The following is a 16,969-nucleotide window of genomic DNA, read 5'->3' as shown; positions in this document are numbered from 1 at the left end:
AGGCGGATGGTTCAGACGGCAGCTGTATTATAACATGAACGTGATGTCCGGCGGGTGGAAAGCCACATTCAGTAGCTGAATTTGATCAATAACACCTTTAAATCTGCGAGATCCACATTTATTTTAGGATCTGCATGAAATCACACTGACTCCTAAACAGCCAATGAACAATTCCACGCTTGTTTCATCAGGATCCATTCATCATTCCCTGAGAAATTACTGAAAATGTACAAAAACAGCCTGTATCTATATATAAGATAATATAATATCTGAATCTCTCCCTTTAACGGTACCACAAGTTGTGGAAATCTGTTTGTCAGTTTTTGTTTAATCCTGCTGACACACAGTATTTATTGTCCCGTCAGCTAACGTTACAAAGCTCTTCTATAGTGCTGCATCATAACTGAAGTATTTTAATGTGTATCGTTCACATTTGCTCCATACACAGTCCAGCCAAATACGCACTAGGGGCCATCTGTTTAGTAATAACTCATACTGAAGCTCAGGCAGTGGAGAAGGTTTGTTTTGGAGATTCATCTCGAAACCTGTTGTAGCCGACACAGCAACAAAGCTCCCGTGCAGGAGCTGAGGATGCTGCTGCTGCGGTGTGGATGGAGGAGTAAGGAGCGGTGCAGGATCCTGGGATTTTTTTTTGTTTGTTTCAGGCGCGATGTGTTCTTCTGGCAGCTGAGAACATCTAAATTTAGACACACGTCTCCCCTTCCTCTTCTCTCCATCCTCAGCCCCTCCTCGCCTCCTCATCCACACTTTCCCCTCCATTGTGCTCTCATCCTCACCACGAACACACAGACATGAAAGCCCCTGTGGTGAAAATATCGACAGCTCTGTCTGCTTCAGACAAGTGTCAGCTGTGCATGAGTGCACCAAGCTCTGTGTGTGTGTGTGTGTGTGTGTGTGTGTGTGTGTGTGTGTGTGTGTGTGTGTGTGTGTAGCAACCGCCATCCCATCCTGATGGGTACTAAAAAACAGGTAATGATACAAGACGATGATGCAGGATTTAGGTGTGTGTTCCTGCGTGCACTGCCCATTAGCCATATGGCGACCATGTCAGAGCTGGCGTGAGAACACGTATGAAGTAAACCACCGTTACGCCGCACTTCCTGTCCGTCTTCTCGCTCATCGCTCAGCGTCAGCCCATCACTTCACAGCAGAGAGTGAGAGAGAGAGGTGTGAACCTGCCTGGTCTTTTAATATGTATTTAAGAGATGTTATCAAAGGCTGGATACCATTTTACCCATAACCATAGGAACTATGTGTCATTAGAGTGAAGAATATTTGAACTTCTGATCCGATTCTGTCTTTTCCATGAAGTAGAAAAAATGTTCAAGCATCCAAAGCTGGTGCTGAGTTCTTCATCAGATTCTCCGACTTGTTAACTATTAATTAATTTCTGATCTCAGTCATAACTCTGCTAATTTTGGACTATTCCATTTGGGCCAGTGAGTCTGAAACCTGAAGATATTCAGATTAAAGCTGTTAATTGTTAAACATCTGTGTATTCCAGCAGTAATCACTGTTATTTGCTGTGTCTCAGTTCAGGGTCTGCCTCCTCTGAAGGACCCGGTCTTTGTGGTCTTTGAAGGCGAGTCCTTCAGAGACCTTGTTAACCTCCTCAGCCGTTGTTAAATGGGACGGTCCTGCCTTTGGAGCATTTCCTGGTTGTGTCACCAAATGTTTTACCCTTACGTCACGATTTCTGCCACATTTAAGGCCACATTAGTGGGCTGCATTTGGAGGAGCCTTTATGTGGCGTTGAGACGTAATTGGCCTTCAAATGCTCCTGACCCTGAATTGAGACACAGCAAATTGCAGCAAATACATTTCCTGGTATTCACTTTATCCAATCAGGACCGAGAACTGGTCCTGTCTGCAGAGAGCAGGATCCTCCTGCTTGCTGCTACGCCTGGTGGTAGCGCTGCATGTTCATGTGCTGACGTAGAGAGGAAGGAGAGGATTGCTACAAAAATCTGAATATTGAGATGCTAAAAACCTAATTTTCTGCCATTTTTGCATAAAAAGTTACAAACTGCATCAACTACTAGATTACTAAAATAGTTGGTGATTATCTTTCTGTCAATGGGCGAAACTCTGAGTCCACTAATCACTGCAGCTCTCTTCTGATTATGATCTGTATGACTGTTTTTTTCTTTTTGCGATGTTTGGCTTGGAGTTATGCTGTCATCTGGACTCCTCCAAGTTCTCAGAGCCGAACACACACAGATCTTCAGTTTGATATCTCAGAAGACAATAAGACAGCAAATATTTACACCTGAAAAGCCGGAGCCATTGTTTATTTTTACACTATTGCTTCGAACAGCTAAAATGTTTAATGAGTTTAATTCACTTTGCCACAGAAAGACCTCCACAGTGTGATTTTGACAGTGGTACAGACACTTGCTCTGACAAACAGAGCAGAAAGCCGCCACGCTCAGATCTTGTAAGAAGACTCGGCGCTCTCACAGGATTACACTGTACGACCACAACGCGAGCCGGCGAACGGAAACCTGCAGACGCTGTTCTCGCACAGTTACAGTTCAGTGTACTGGAAGCAGAAACAGAGCGTTCTGTGAGGACTTCAGGACAACGAGTGGTGCATTCGTTATCCACAGACAGAAGAATGAAAAAAAAAAGGAGTTTGAGTGCATCGACGGAGTCTCGTCCCGGCTCCTCCCGGCCGAGCCCTCAGCCCTCACAAAGCACTCGGAGTGGGACATGTTGTTCCTGTGACGCCGAGGCGCAAAAAATGAGAAGTGCTTTTGTAGCTGCTTCACAATATCTGTAATTACACCCCACAGGACACATACAAGAACACAGTGTCGCTTTCATTACCATACAGCCACCGTGCATACTAGCTGTCAGGACCCACTCTGGCGTTCAGCAACACAAGGACGCTCACAATAATATTAAAGGCTTTTTAAAAAGGGCTCATTATAATGATAATACGACACAAAGGTAAAGCCAGTGAGAGCTTGTTGAAAAAGATATTAGAGGTATTAGAACGGAGGCAGCGCACCAGCAGATACCCTTTGGAGTGGATTATGCTAGTGTTATTGTGCGTACTCCAACAATCACTCTGGTTAGATCAGCGTTCGCTTCCCTTGAACTGTTCAGCTGCATCAGGGAAGCTTTTAATCATTATAAAGGCACGAGGAATGTTTTGGAAATGTTAAAGACGAGCCAGGAGGGTAAAGGTGATTTAATGTGCCACCACAAATCTCTCCGGGTGAGGATTGAATTTTTGATCCTTAAATCGAAGCCAAAAATGTAAAGTCCCCCTCCAGTCAGAATGTTTTTTTTTCTTCTTGCTCTAGTTGAATTCACAGGCTTCACTGTGTAGGATGATGTACGTACAGAGTTTGACGCTGGAAGGCGGTTTTCACATTCATTGCTCAAAGTTTTCACTGCGCTCACTGAAAATCTGATTTTAAGAGGCGGGCCTACGAGCAGGATTGTGTAACGTGCAGACCTGACGTGCACCCAGCCTGAAATCAGAGAGGAAGGAGACGTCTTGTGTCCAGCAATTAAACTTGTGACATGAAAGATGTTTGCATATTCATATATTCTACGATTTTAAAATGAGAGCGAAACAACCAGAGTCATTTTAAAGAACTTTAAAGTGGACGTTCTAGTTTTCTCTCACAGTAGCACAGTAGAGTTTTTTAGGGAAACATCGTGGTTTGGTTTAAAATAATGACATTGCTGTTGTGACTACTTGGTTCTGAACGTACCAACGTTCCGTATGCATCATTCTGTACATCACATAACTTAACTACTATACGTTAAAATAACTCACCATTGAAATTCACTGTGCTTGTTCGACCTCCCCCCCTATTCAACCCTTTCTGCTTAAAATGCTGTGCCTGACTTCCTCCTTTGCTGTCGTAATAATAATTATGACAACGAGAATTGTAACGTTAGTCGACCTGTTTGGTTGTGTTGTCTGATAAGGACAGCCTGCTTCACCCATGACAGCAGGAAATCTTTTTAATAAAAGAGTTCCCTGTACTTAGGGAAACAAGACAAAATAGAGAGAAAATAAAACAGAAGTGAAAGTAAAACTGTGAATCAGATAATTGGGAGAATATTGAGGGAATAAGTTGAATTTCACTGCCAGTGAAGCTTACTCCACAAAGTTTACATCCAACAGAAGCATTTCAAATTGAAACTGACCTTGCTGGTTGAGCTGCTGTGTGCTCTTGCTCCACTGCGACAACCCCACGATGGCCACCATCTTGGCTCCCAGACTGGAGCGCCGCTTCTTGTTGCCGGCCAGTGATGCGGAGTCTGGGCCCCCGCTGCCGGGACTCTTATCCAGGCTGTACATCGCCCCCGAGATGCTGGAGGAGCGCACCACGTTCCGGGCCGCCGCGCTAAGCCCGCTAAGGCCGCTCATCCCGCCCGGGCTGGGCACCTCCACGGAGCTGCTGAGCATCATGGTCCCGCTGGACTGCAGGGCCGGAGAGTTGGAGCAGGGCTGAGAAGGGGGAGGAAAAACAGACGATGAGGTGAAGGTGGAGGAACAGCTCAGGTAAAAGGACGTGTCAACAAGCAGCGTCCGATGAAATACAGAGTAATAGCTTGTCTTACAGCAGCAGCAGCTCCTGAAGGCTGAAGGACACGGAGTTGAAATTTCAACCACAGTTTGGTTTTCAATTATCGGACTTATTGCAGAGGCAGCAGAAACGACTTCCTGCCCCGCGGAAGACAAAATACAAAGTGAAAAGCTCCGAAGAGTCTCTCTGATCCGCAAACCGAGAAAACAAAATAACACAAAGGTCAGCAGACGAGGACAGTGCAGATGGCAGCAGACTGTTCGAGTGAGTTAAGAAGTATCTCCAGGAACACACAAACACACACACACACAAACACACAAACACACACAAATGTCAAGGCTGGCCTGCTGCTGAGAGGTGACCCTGTCAGCTGGTATTTGTCTCGTGTGTTTTTTTGGATTCTCATTCCGTGTCTGACCTTAAACCGTGACAGATGATGAACTCTGCAGCTCAAGTCATCACTGGTTGGGTGAACCCTGGGAGGACGGCCGTGTGTGCGTGTGTGTGTGTGTGTGTGTGTGCACTCTCATCATCACAAACCGATGGGTGACGTCTCAGTGGGTTTAATCATTTCTACCTGTGCTCACCCGAAATGTGCTGCAACTATTAACATTCACCACCGTTCCTTCTCTCCTTTCCCTCTCTCCTTTCCTTCTGTCCTTTCCTTCCTCCTAACTTCAGAGCGGATGCTCCGAGGCTAAACCGACAGCCCATGGGCACATGAAATATGTAGATGCATCGTGGCCAACACCTCGATTTCACACTCCTTTATTAATATTTCTCTTTCTTCCTGTATAAACTTCTCTTTTCCCACCTGCTCTCTCACTTAATCATCACAACCCCTGCTGTTACTGCTTTTGTTGCACAGAAAGCACAGCACTGCGGTTCTTTCTGCTGTCTCAGAACACACTCAGTGCTCACCGTGTGAACTTCAGCTGGGGTTCAGCTCAGGTGGTTCACACGCTGGAGCCCCGCAAGGTAATGTGCTGATGGGAGTCTGAGATTTGATCTTATTACCAAAGTGAGCATTAAACTCGGGGCGGCTGTGGCTCAGCATCGTGTCATCTTCAGTTGGTGGTTTGATTCCTCTGTTCTGCATGTTGAGCTGTCCAGATACTGATCCCCAGACTGCTCCTGATGTGCTGGTCGCCACCTTGCATGGCAGCATCAGCGTATGATTGTTTGCATGAATTACTGTAAGTCGCTTTGGACAAAAGCGTCTGATAAATGCCCTAAAATGTAAAGCATATTAGAGTTTAAGTTGCATAAAGCACTTGTGCATCCTTCCCTGCATGCGGCTGCATGCAGGGAAGGATGCACAAGTGCTTTATGCAACTTAAACTCTCTCTCCCGTGACTGGAAATCATAAATAATACATACACAGTACAGTGAATTTGCCCTTATTACGTCCTGGAATTGAAGACTCAGATGTAAACATCCCGGGCTTCAGACGTCTCAGTAAATCACCGTCAGTGCCCCACTTCATCGCACCACCACAGTCATGATGCTTACTGCATGAAAAACGCTGCTGACAGGCACTTTTAGGTATTTAGTATAACCACAATAACCAAAGTGGGTGCTATTAGGGAACAATGAACCGACGTAGCAAAGGGCACATTTTGGCATTTTGTAATGAAACTCCTAATAATAGCCCACCAGGAGGAGGTGGAAGACGGCAGGCTTTGTAAAGATCTACTGCAGTGACATTTCTTAGGACTGGAAAAGGGTAACGAGAGGGGGAGTGAGGGGGGTTAGTGGCTCAAAATCTAAAATGCAGGTGTGCCTATAAGCCTTATTTCCTCCACCTCCCATGTTTTTCTCCCTCCATCCCCTCCTCCTTTTCTATTCCCGCTGTTCTCTCCAGCTCTCTGCTCGCTCTCCTATATGTTTGGCTATCATCATGATTTTGAGCCTAATGAGATGCAGGGACAGAAGCCATTTTCCCATTTTCCTCGTTCTCCTCATGAGTATTTTGCCTCTCTTTGCCTCGATGCAGCTCGAGCCTGAAGACACAGCACCATGCTTGGGATCTAATTCTATGTGCGTAACGTCACGTGATGCACAGCGGCGCCAAAAGACGTGTTCCCATAATCTTACATTGTGAAAGAAGTGGCTGCATGTCCCAACCTCCCCATCTACCGACTCATTTCACTGTTATAATTTGAAGTGTCAAATGATCGAAGATTTTTTATTCCCCCATAATAAACCCGGGCTCTAAACACGAGCGTTAAAGCTGCTGGCAAACCTTCTGACAGGCTCTTTGTGTGAAAGTGTTTTTTCCAGAACATGTTAATGACTCGAGGTCTGGTGAGGTTCTGGAGGTTCTCACCTGACAATGAGATGGACCAGTCTGGGTCGAAAGCTCTGAAAAAAATGAGAATGCAGCTCTGCTTTTTTACCTTTTCCAGTGAATTTATTTCTGTGGTATCTATTTTTAGGTAGTCGAGAAAAATATCTAAAATGCAACTGAGTGGTGCGACGGCCTCGTTGTCATGAAGCTGTTCTGTGGTGACTTTGTGTCCTCTTGTCGTCGAAGCAGAACATTTCTCAGTTTTTTTTATTTTCTTTCTCAGAGTTTCTGATTTTGTCGACTCCGTAGGATATAAGTGAACCACAGGAAATATTAATATTTCATCAAAAGCGGGACGAGAGGCGGCCTCGTGATATCAAGGAGAAATAAAGACATTTTCAGCACGTCATGTTTATGCAGTTCATGAATATTATATGTTGTTCAACAAAAGAAAAAGGAGTCTTTCAATCTCTAATATCAGCAGCTGAAGATGCCACCATGTACATGTTCTGCTGGACCTAAAGGTACGACCGGAGCCCATCCATCTTCATGTTTGGGGCCTGACGGCTCCCCCGCCGTCTGTCTCTGTGCTCTCTTAACTTCTCATCTCAGAGCTCATTTATTTCTCCTCCCGTCAGCAAACCGACCCCCTCCACCCAACTCAGGGGCTAAAAGCCCCTCCCCCACACCCGGAGACCACCCGCCTCAGGTGTTCAGTTTAGCAGCCATTAAAACTGCGTGAAGCTCTGAACTTGTAGACGATTTCTCAAACACTTCACGTCGACATCAAGATTTCACAGCTCGAGCGACGATGTAAAACCTGAACGTGAGCGTGATGCCGCCACGCGTGACTGTCTGCTGCGTTAACACATGATCGCCACTTTCAGTTTCTCCCATAAACACAAATGCCACAACCTTGTAATTAGATACAGCTGAGTAATCCATTAACAGTCTGGTATGAAGACCACACTCGCTGCCGGTGCCGGTCACTTAATTAACCCACAATCTAGCTGCAAAGTCGACGGTGAAGAAACACTTCAGGTCAAAGTGTCTCGTTAGAAAACAGCTTTTAACTTGTCTTTACTTGAACTGCTGCGTGTAACTTTGAGTCTCTTTTCATGTGTTTTTTTGAGCTGAATCACAACAGGGGAACAAAACATATATATCAGCGACGTTATTTAAAAAATCAGCATCTTTATGCTGTTGACTGAGAGTTATCCTGACTCTTAAGTGGCCATGTGTGGTTATTTGACTGCCAGCTGCCGGTGTTTACCACAAGGAGCCTCGGCCTCGCTTTAATTAAAACGTGTCAACAACAAAAAAAATACAATATTTTTAATTAAAGTGACGGTTGGGCTCTTTTGAAGGCAGCTTGTATGAGGTACTTATCTCTCGTCAGTGTGTTACCTGCAGTAGATGACTGTCAGCAGCACCGAGCATCGAGAGCAGGACGTGTTTTAGCCACATGAAAAATATATTTCCGTTGTCTGACGATGATGTAAAGCCTTCAATATTTACATTACACCTAAACAAATATGTATATTATTTTTAGGCGTGCATTTGACGTAGCTAACATGTGGATCCAGCAGGTCATGCACTGACTCACATCAACAGCCCCAGACTATCACTTTAGAGTGGATTGTTGCTTGTGTGGCCGCAAATACAACTGGATCATTGTGTTTTTCCTACAAGCGACTACCAACAACACCGACATTTCTGTCTAAGAGACAATACCCTGAGAGATTTGGTGTCCGGTGGCAAAATAGCAAAGTGAACGTGAGGATTGTCTATCGCCAGTTTACTGTATAAAGACGGATCAAGTTCAAAATCATCAGTAAAAGCTCAAACGCTCATAAAGAAAGAAGAGATGCAAGAATATGTGTGTTTCATAGTTCTACAACATTATATCCTTCACATGTTGTGTTCGTACATGTGAGTGAAACAAAGCAAGAATTAAAATGAGATTCTACACCGGCAGTGCAGAAGGACAGGCAGGAGCTGTAATGCACTTCCTGTTGAGGCGACCATGGACACTTCCCAGGTGATGATGCGGCATGTCGGCCCGGCGCCTGCTGCCACTGTGCTTGGCCTGGTGTCGTGTTTGTGTGTGTGTGTGTGTGTGTGTGTGTGTGTGTGTGTGTGTGTGTGTGTGTGGAGGTCTCTTAAGGCGTGAAAACAGGAGGTCGGTTTTGCAGCCATTCATACACACACACACACACACATACACACACACTGAGTAAGAGTGCCAGGCTGTGGGACGACTGCGAGCCAAATGGATCACACACAAAATCACACACAGAGAAACCCAGCGTAATGCACACACACACACACACACACACACATATGCTGCACCGACTGTGCGTGCCAGAGCGTGGCAGGAGAACGAGCCCAAACGCTGAACGCCGAGCGGCGCTGACACTGATGGGTTCTTGGCTCACGGACTTGAAGTAACATCCAGATCTCGTGTAAAACACTCGGCGCCGACACAGATTTGATTTCTTCGGCGTCACATTGACCGAGAGACTTCAGTGTGTCAGAAACAAACTGTCCAGATACAGTCACAGCACCATTAAGCATTCACAAATTTCCCATTTCACACTTTGCGAATCAATAATATGCCTGGCACACACACACACACACACACACACACACACACACACACACACACACACACACACACACACACACACACACACACACACACACACACACACACTCATCTGAACTGAATTCTAACAGCCGTGAAATGAGCAGAAAAAGAAGCTCATGAAGAGCTCACGCGTCGCCTCTCCCATTGGCCCAATCAAATTTTTATCCAATAAAATCTTTAATGAGGTGAGTCATCGAGTCACTCTCGCTGCATCACCTTGTGACAGCGGACATAAATTCGATCCGCCACGCCACGTTTTCGCACAGATTGGCTGAATCGTGTTGAATCAGCCGTGGCAGGAGAGCAAAGGTTTACATTTTGTCTATCAGAGCGACAATTAAGGGGTAAAATTAGCCTGTCTGACGCTGTCTAACATTTTATATGGAACGTTAAATCAAAGCAAACAGCTCACATCTGTGACGGGTGATAACAGGACGCTCACAGGTGGATCAGCCATCATGTTTTCTACACATTCAGCACATGACAACCCAGTGTTTTCCTCTTACAATGACACTATAACCCCAATCTGGTGATGTCCTTACGGTGATTTGCCAGTAAACATTGTTGTTTTATAGCTTGTTAACCTTTTAAGAGCATTTCTTCTCGATCAGAATACTTTACAATGCTCATAATCACTGGCAGGTGTTTTTATAAAATGGTGTGTAGCTTAGAAGTTAAATTAGCAGCTTATTTGTTCACATTGTGCTAATAAACACATTTGACTGCAGCTAACATCAATTTCAACACATTAAAAGACAAATGTGGGGTTTTTTTTACAACTTGGGTCATATCTTTATATTCTCCAACAGTGTAAAAACACAAGAGGTCAGACAAGAAACAAGCAAACAATTTAGTCTGATTATCCAAACTACTTTATTGCTGCACATAATCAACAGCAAGTGAGCTGAACGTCTGCAGCTTTACCCACAAACACAGTCTGCATCTCAGCCGGCTCATAACAATAGCAATTATATAAGAAATACTTTTGGCTTTGAGCCCCATCGATAATCATCAAATCACAGTGGAGTATCATTTCAATCGCTCGCTCACTCACTCATCTCCTGCTTCCCCCCACGTTCCCCCGCTAATCCCTCCACAGCTGAGTTAGCAATACAATGTTTTCATCTCAGCGGTGAATCAAATACCTCGTCCAGGATTCCTGCCAGCTGCCTTTTGGAGGAGTGAGACCTCTCTCATATCATCACTTATCAACCCCCGCAGCAGCGACACCAGCTCACAGGGTTCCTCTCTACACATCACTGTGGACAATCTGGTGTGAAAATGAACAAACTGCCTTTAATTGTTCAGTTTGGTTTCTTGAAATGCAAATGTCTGTTTCTGTTGAACTTAAACCTCCGCTCACTCTCATCTCTCGACGCACCATCAAAAGACGGATGGCAAAGTTCCTCCGTCAGCAGCAGGGGGACGGAGAGCTAACAGAAAATAGAAAAATAAAAAGCCTTAGTGGCCGGGCTGGAAGGAAAGTGGGTTAAGAGGGGCGTGATGGATGAGACCCGGAGCTTTCCTGACTCATGGCCTCCTTTCTCTGGTGACTAATGTGGTCAGTGACATCTCTCTCGCCTCCCCCCACCTCCTCCTCCTTCCCATCTCTCCATCCCACCTGGGATTCTGGTAGCCAGCCCGAGGCGGAGCAGCACACTTACCAAGTCTGGATCACACAGTCCCGGCTCAGACGGCCTGGGTGGTGTGCGGAGCCGAGGCCTTTGGGGTCAACCAAAGCGTGCCTCCCTGTCTTATTTACTGCTGAAACTCTGGAAGGGACGTGTGCGCTGGATCGTAGTCAGATCCTGCGGGAGGACGAGATAAGAGCTGTATATTTATCTCCCTGCCCGCTGATGTTTTTAAGACTTCTATCACAGGCTTTTAATCCATTTGTCTCCCATCTTCCTTTTATATGTGACCTCGTTTTTTAGGGTTGCTTGCAGGTTTGAGTGTTAGTGGTCTTTTGCTACAAGAGGGTATTATCGAGTCCTCATCTAGTCATAGGGTGGGACTGTTTTGGTTGCACATACGTCCTAAAAAATCAGTTAAATGCAGCTAAACATTTTCAATCGAGCCTGAAATTGAAAAGATCTGATTCATCACAGTTTCTTCTGGTATGTGCTGCGATGTAGAGGGAGAACAAACAGTTATCTGCACCTTTATCCATGTTTTTGCAATTTACATTATGTTCTTAAGTTAGTAAAATGTATTACTGTGCACCATGAAGCCTGGAGCCCTGTCAAAGGTCTCCTATGTATTGTTATGATCTGTATAAATTCAGAATTATTACACTAGTTATGAATGATCATGACCTACATAATTACCTACACCATGGTGCTTATGTTTCTGCCTGTGTCATGTTGTTTTGTACACAATTTGGGTAGAGGACGGGTCTCAGCCCAGAACAGACCCGGTGAACTTTTGGTGCCAATCAGGATAGAATGACGGAGTCAGGAATTTTGAATAATGGATGGATCTTGATTCTTGCGTATGTAGGTGGCTGGTATCCAACTTGTTGGGCCATGGTGGAAATATGTGCTCTATGGAGTGCCTTTCTAGTTAAATGTTGAATTTTATACATTAGTTTTGCAGTAATGTGCATGAACTTTGCCATCTCATTGTCTTGGTATGTTGTTTTCTTTGTTCATTTTGTCTAAATATGGCATAAAACCAAGATAATTCCTTTTCAGGAAAGTCAAAAACACTGCCCCTTTTTTCATATTGGTATATTTATTTCACGGGAGCTCGTACAGAAGACTTTTATCTCTTAGACTGGAGTTGTATTAGTAACCCAGTGACTCACGTGCACTCGGCAGAGGTCACCTCTGTTCCTGCTGCAGCCTCAAACATGTATCAGGTGTTCAGAGGAATTGATTGTTTTTTCTGAGGGCTGCTGTCATGGAGTCCCAGTATAGATTGGAAAAACTACATTGATAGTCGACAGCGTGATTAGCTGAGACTTGGTAATGAAACACATGAACTTCACAAATATAGTTCAAGACCCACGTCCATATCTGCCGAGTGTGAAAATGCAAAATAATCTCATATGTGCTTCGTTAGCAGGAGGTGAGGCGCTCAGCCAATCACAGCTGCCCTCTTTGATGACACATAACAGTTGTTGCGGGTCGTCTACAAGTGTGTGCACTGCCACATAAGATGCACGCAACAACAACACACACACTCGTGCTGAAGCCCGGTCATTAAAATGATAAGTGTCTGCTCTGCCCCTCGGTTGTTTTCATTTCATTTTCATTTCAAAGAAGAGCATCAGGACCAGCAGCTGCCAGCTACACAACTGAAGAGTGGTCAGATGTGTCAGCGTGTGTGTGTGTGTGTCTCTGTGCACTATACTTTGCCTTTGCCCTTTCTATCTGTAAATGTTGAGGAGTGTGTGTGTGTGTGTGTGTGTGTGTGTGTGTGTGTGTGCGTGTGTGCGTGTGTGTGTGTGCGTGTGTGCGTGTGTGAGCAGAGACTCTTTGATGGAGGATGATACAGTGGATATAACCGTCAGGCTGGCCTTTAGAAAAGCCAGTTTATCCTGCACTATCTGATGCAATGCACTTTACTACTCTCTCTCTCACACACACACACACACACACACACACACACACACACACACACACACACACACACACACGTCAGGCTAATGATAACATTTATCATCAGTTAATCTGCCGATTGTTTTCTGCAATAATTGATCAGTTGTTTTGGCTATAAAATGTTGAGAAATGGTGAAAAATGGCGATCAGTGACAATATCTGGTCGCTTTATTTTTAGCTAAGACGTCAATGTTGTGTTACAGCGACACCTACTGACGTTAGCATGCTAACCAGCTAGCCTATCCTAACATTCCAAGCTCTGTGTCCTGACTGCTCGCTGCACGGCTAACTGAGCTAACTGGCTAACAGCACCTACAGTTAGCAGCAGTTAGCGGTTGCTTGGTGTTCACTGCCCCACATTTGTATGAATTTGAGAGAGGACGCCAGTTTTTTTTTTTACATATTGCACCTTTAAGAAGCTGTAATCAGAGAATTATGATCCTGCTCAAAAACCAATAACTGATTACTGAAATGGATGGTGATTAATTGAACAGTCCACATGTAATTGATTAATTGTTGCAGCTCTGCACACATACAGTATATCATGTTGTCCGATGTGTGCCGGCGTGAGATGACAAATTCAGAGTGACGTTCACAACTTACAAATCTCTGTCACACGTGTTTGACAACCACATTTACACACCACATGCATTTACATGTACTTAATGTATATTGGAATTTTTACTCCCACCATAAATCAGGTATCACTCAGGCTCTGAATATATTTCACCCTGATGAACATTTCACAAAGACAGGGTTTGTTCCCACACATCTCAGATCTGCCTGACAGCCACACCCGTCCACAAGTGACACAGATACATAACAGAATACTTCACCGACGGTCACGTGAGCTGTTGGAGGACAGAAAACTGGGTAACAAGCTTTCTTTCTCTTCGTTTTTTGGACTAATAAAGAATGCAGACTTTGTGGGGGAAAATCTTTCTGGATTAAAATGTTGAGAGTTAAACGGAGCTATAGAAACATGGCGAGCTGAATCTCTCTCCAGCTTTTACTGTCTCAATTCTGTCTCAATGGATTACTCAGAGGATCAAGTGTGAGTCAGGCGCGGATTTCAAGAGTTAAGCGGGTGGATAATTATTCTTTTCCCTTTAAAACGGGCCAAGGAGGGCCCGCTGCTTCAGTTAATGTACTCACTTCGCACCCCGACAATCTATCCAACAATTACCCACGTCAGAACCATCAAACAGCTTTTGAAACATTTAAAGAAAAGCCTCTGGGGCCCCGTCACGTGTCTGTGCCCTCATCCACAGGTGGGGAACACAGTGTGAGCTCAGATCTGTGGGGCCATCTGATATAATCTCACACCTCAGCGTGCACTTGGCCTGACCTGAGAGCTGGCAGAGGACGGGTATCTGAAAATATGCTTATTCTCTCCCCGTCACCTTCCTGTGTCACCTGCATGCAATCACACACACACACACACATACACACACACACAATCGGCAGTGCACGTCTGACCTATCCTGAGGCTCCTGTGCACGTTTGACCCCACAGAGACCCCATCAGGGAAAAAGCAAAGTTGACCTCTGACCTCTGCGCAGTGAGTTTCTCAATTATTCTGCAACAATCACACAAACACCTCCAACATCTGAGCTACTGGTGCAATAAAAGAAGAGTATGTAGGTCACCTGACAGTCACTCCCCTGCAGCCCTGGTGTGCATTATCGTCTCTATATCATCTCATATGATTATATTAATCCCTTCAGACAGTTAATGAGATTGGCTGAAGTAGGAGAGGGCATGAAGCTGCGAGCTGTGAGCACATCTTGGCTTCTACTGCTGCGAAGGTGAGAGAAGAAGAAGAAGAAGAAGAAGAAGAAGAGAAGCAAGTGTTCACCAGCTGATGCTCCTCAGCTCATCCTGCAGCTCTACATCAGGCCCATACATTAACACATATAGACACACTCAGCTGACATCATCATCATCATCATCATCATCATCCTCACCATCATCACAATCAGTGCGGGCTGGATCATCCGCTCTCACGTTAATTGCATTATTCGGTCAGATCACCATCAGCACCGCAGCTGCTGCTGCCCTGTGCGGGAATCGAGCCCCGCAATTAAGATAAATAATAAATAAATGCATTTAAAAATCAAGAGGCACTCACCACTTACAGCAAGGAGCGGCGAAGGCAAGGTGCAGGCTCGGAAGTTGTCAAATGATGGTTTGTTTGTGTCGTATCTGTAAGAATGTCATCGTTTTGGGTTTTATTGTTGCGGTGCTGGTTGCAGACGGCGGTGTGCTGGACGCTCTCTGCTCCGCTCTGCGCTGCTGATCACACGGCATCCAAGGCGCGGTGAGAGGCGCGCTGCTGTGGAGGGGAGGAGAGGAGAGGGGAGGGGAGGGGAGGGGAGGGGAGGGGAGGAGGGGAGAGGAGGAGGGAGGAGAGGAGAGGAGGGGAGGGGAGGAGGGGAGGAGGGAGGAGAGGAGAGGAGAGGAGAGGGGAGGAGGTCTCTCAGCCGCGTGGCCAACAGCGACCACGTGTGGTCGTGTGGAGGAGACACTGAGCACCTGCCCTCATCAGGTTCACTGTCTGCCTTTAAAGGTCCAGTGTTCAGGATTTTGGAGCATCTGACAGAAATATTTGATTCATAATTATGTTTCCATTTGTGTTTAATTGCCTGAGAGTGATTTTACGGAATGTCAGAGGGAGCCGTCTGCAGTCGAAGCGAGTCACGGCGGAGTCCGCCACGTTTCTGCAGTAGTCACAGTGTCAGCGGAAACTTTACAGGAGTAGATTTTCCCACAAACGTTGGGGTGTTGGTGTGGTAAAAAAAGAAATTAATAAAAAGGTGTTTTTTTGCTTGTAATAAGTCTAAAACCAAGTCCTATTTATCTGAAAATGCTCCAGTGTGTAAATTTGACACACTGGCCCTTTAAATCTGCAGGCGACTCATCGTGCACTCAGGGATGTATGTTCACTTTCTTTATCTTATGAAGCTGCCATGGACCTGAAAGGTATTAAAGTGTAACTTTAATGTGTTTGTGTTTGTTTTGCGACCAAGAATGATTCAAGGATCACTTTACAAAGGAGCGTTATCAGCAGGAAAAGCCAGTTTTAAAGTGTTTCTCCTTCTTGTATTTTATAAAACACGTCATTCATCACATTTTTTTGCATTCAAAGCTACATCATTGTTGTTCGATCTGCACTGTATCACCTCACTGTGGTAACAAGACATAAAATCAGCCGTGCTGTTCCCTGAAAGGAATGAATAATTTGTATTAAAGGTGCAATATGTAAGAACTGGCCACCTGTCACGTTCATACTCAAGATAGATGCTAGTTAGCTCAGTTAGCCAAGCAGCTAGTGCTTTGGACCGGGATGGATCAGGGCTAGCTAGTTAGCATGTTGCCTTCAGTAGACATCATGATGTCAAAACTATTTATTCACATTCAGAGGACAAGTTTAGGTTATTTTTTAATATTTTCCACCAAAAATGTGCATGTTGTGCTCTCTGCTGAGGGAGCAGCGTCTGCACACAGATGAAATCAATCTAATGAATCCAATCCAACATAATTTTCAGCCTCTTCGAGCCACTCTGCTTCAAATGATCCTCACCCACACCGGTCTCCACCACAGCCCATATATCCTCTGCACTGACAGTGTTTGCTCACCACAGTGTGTTATTACTGTCTGTGTGCGGAAGGTATCCTGATATGAACCCATAAACATCTGCAGCACAGTAAACCCAGGTCCAGAAGCTCGCAGGTGAAATATGTGCCACTCAGTCAGCCATGCAGCAAGCCACTCAAATAGGCATAAATCACCGGCCTTGGATCAATGCCCTGCTTCCCATAGGCGAACCGCTGTGGCACAACACAATCAATT

At 45.2% G+C, this 16,969-nt stretch overlaps 1 protein-coding gene across 2 annotated transcripts in view; it reads right to left on the bottom strand.

Annotated features, from left to right (window-relative positions):
* rims3 (regulating synaptic membrane exocytosis 3) overlaps positions 1–16,969 on the bottom strand; it is a 40,763-nt gene that overhangs the window by 21,593 nt on the left and 2,201 nt on the right. Inside the window, exons 2-3 of one of the 2 annotated variants that reach the window (XM_037092045.1) lie at positions 15,248–15,451; positions 4,192–4,495 (exon numbers count right to left, since the gene is read on the bottom strand). In XM_037092045.1, the coding sequence (XP_036947940.1) occupies positions 4,192–4,456 (265 nt within the window). In that variant the 5' untranslated portion in view covers positions 4,457–4,495; positions 15,248–15,451. The remainder of the gene's footprint in view (positions 1–4,191; positions 4,496–15,247; positions 15,452–16,969) is intronic. The other variant, XM_037092048.1, reaches the window with a different exon arrangement.

This window comes from Acanthopagrus latus, chromosome 3 (genome assembly GCF_904848185.1).
Source record: "Acanthopagrus latus isolate v.2019 chromosome 3, fAcaLat1.1, whole genome shotgun sequence".
In the NCBI taxonomy this organism is placed as follows: Eukaryota; Metazoa; Chordata; class Actinopteri; order Spariformes; family Sparidae; genus Acanthopagrus; species Acanthopagrus latus.
The sequence above is the reverse complement of the archived record's forward strand: the minus strand, read 5'-3'. Positions and strand labels throughout refer to the sequence as shown.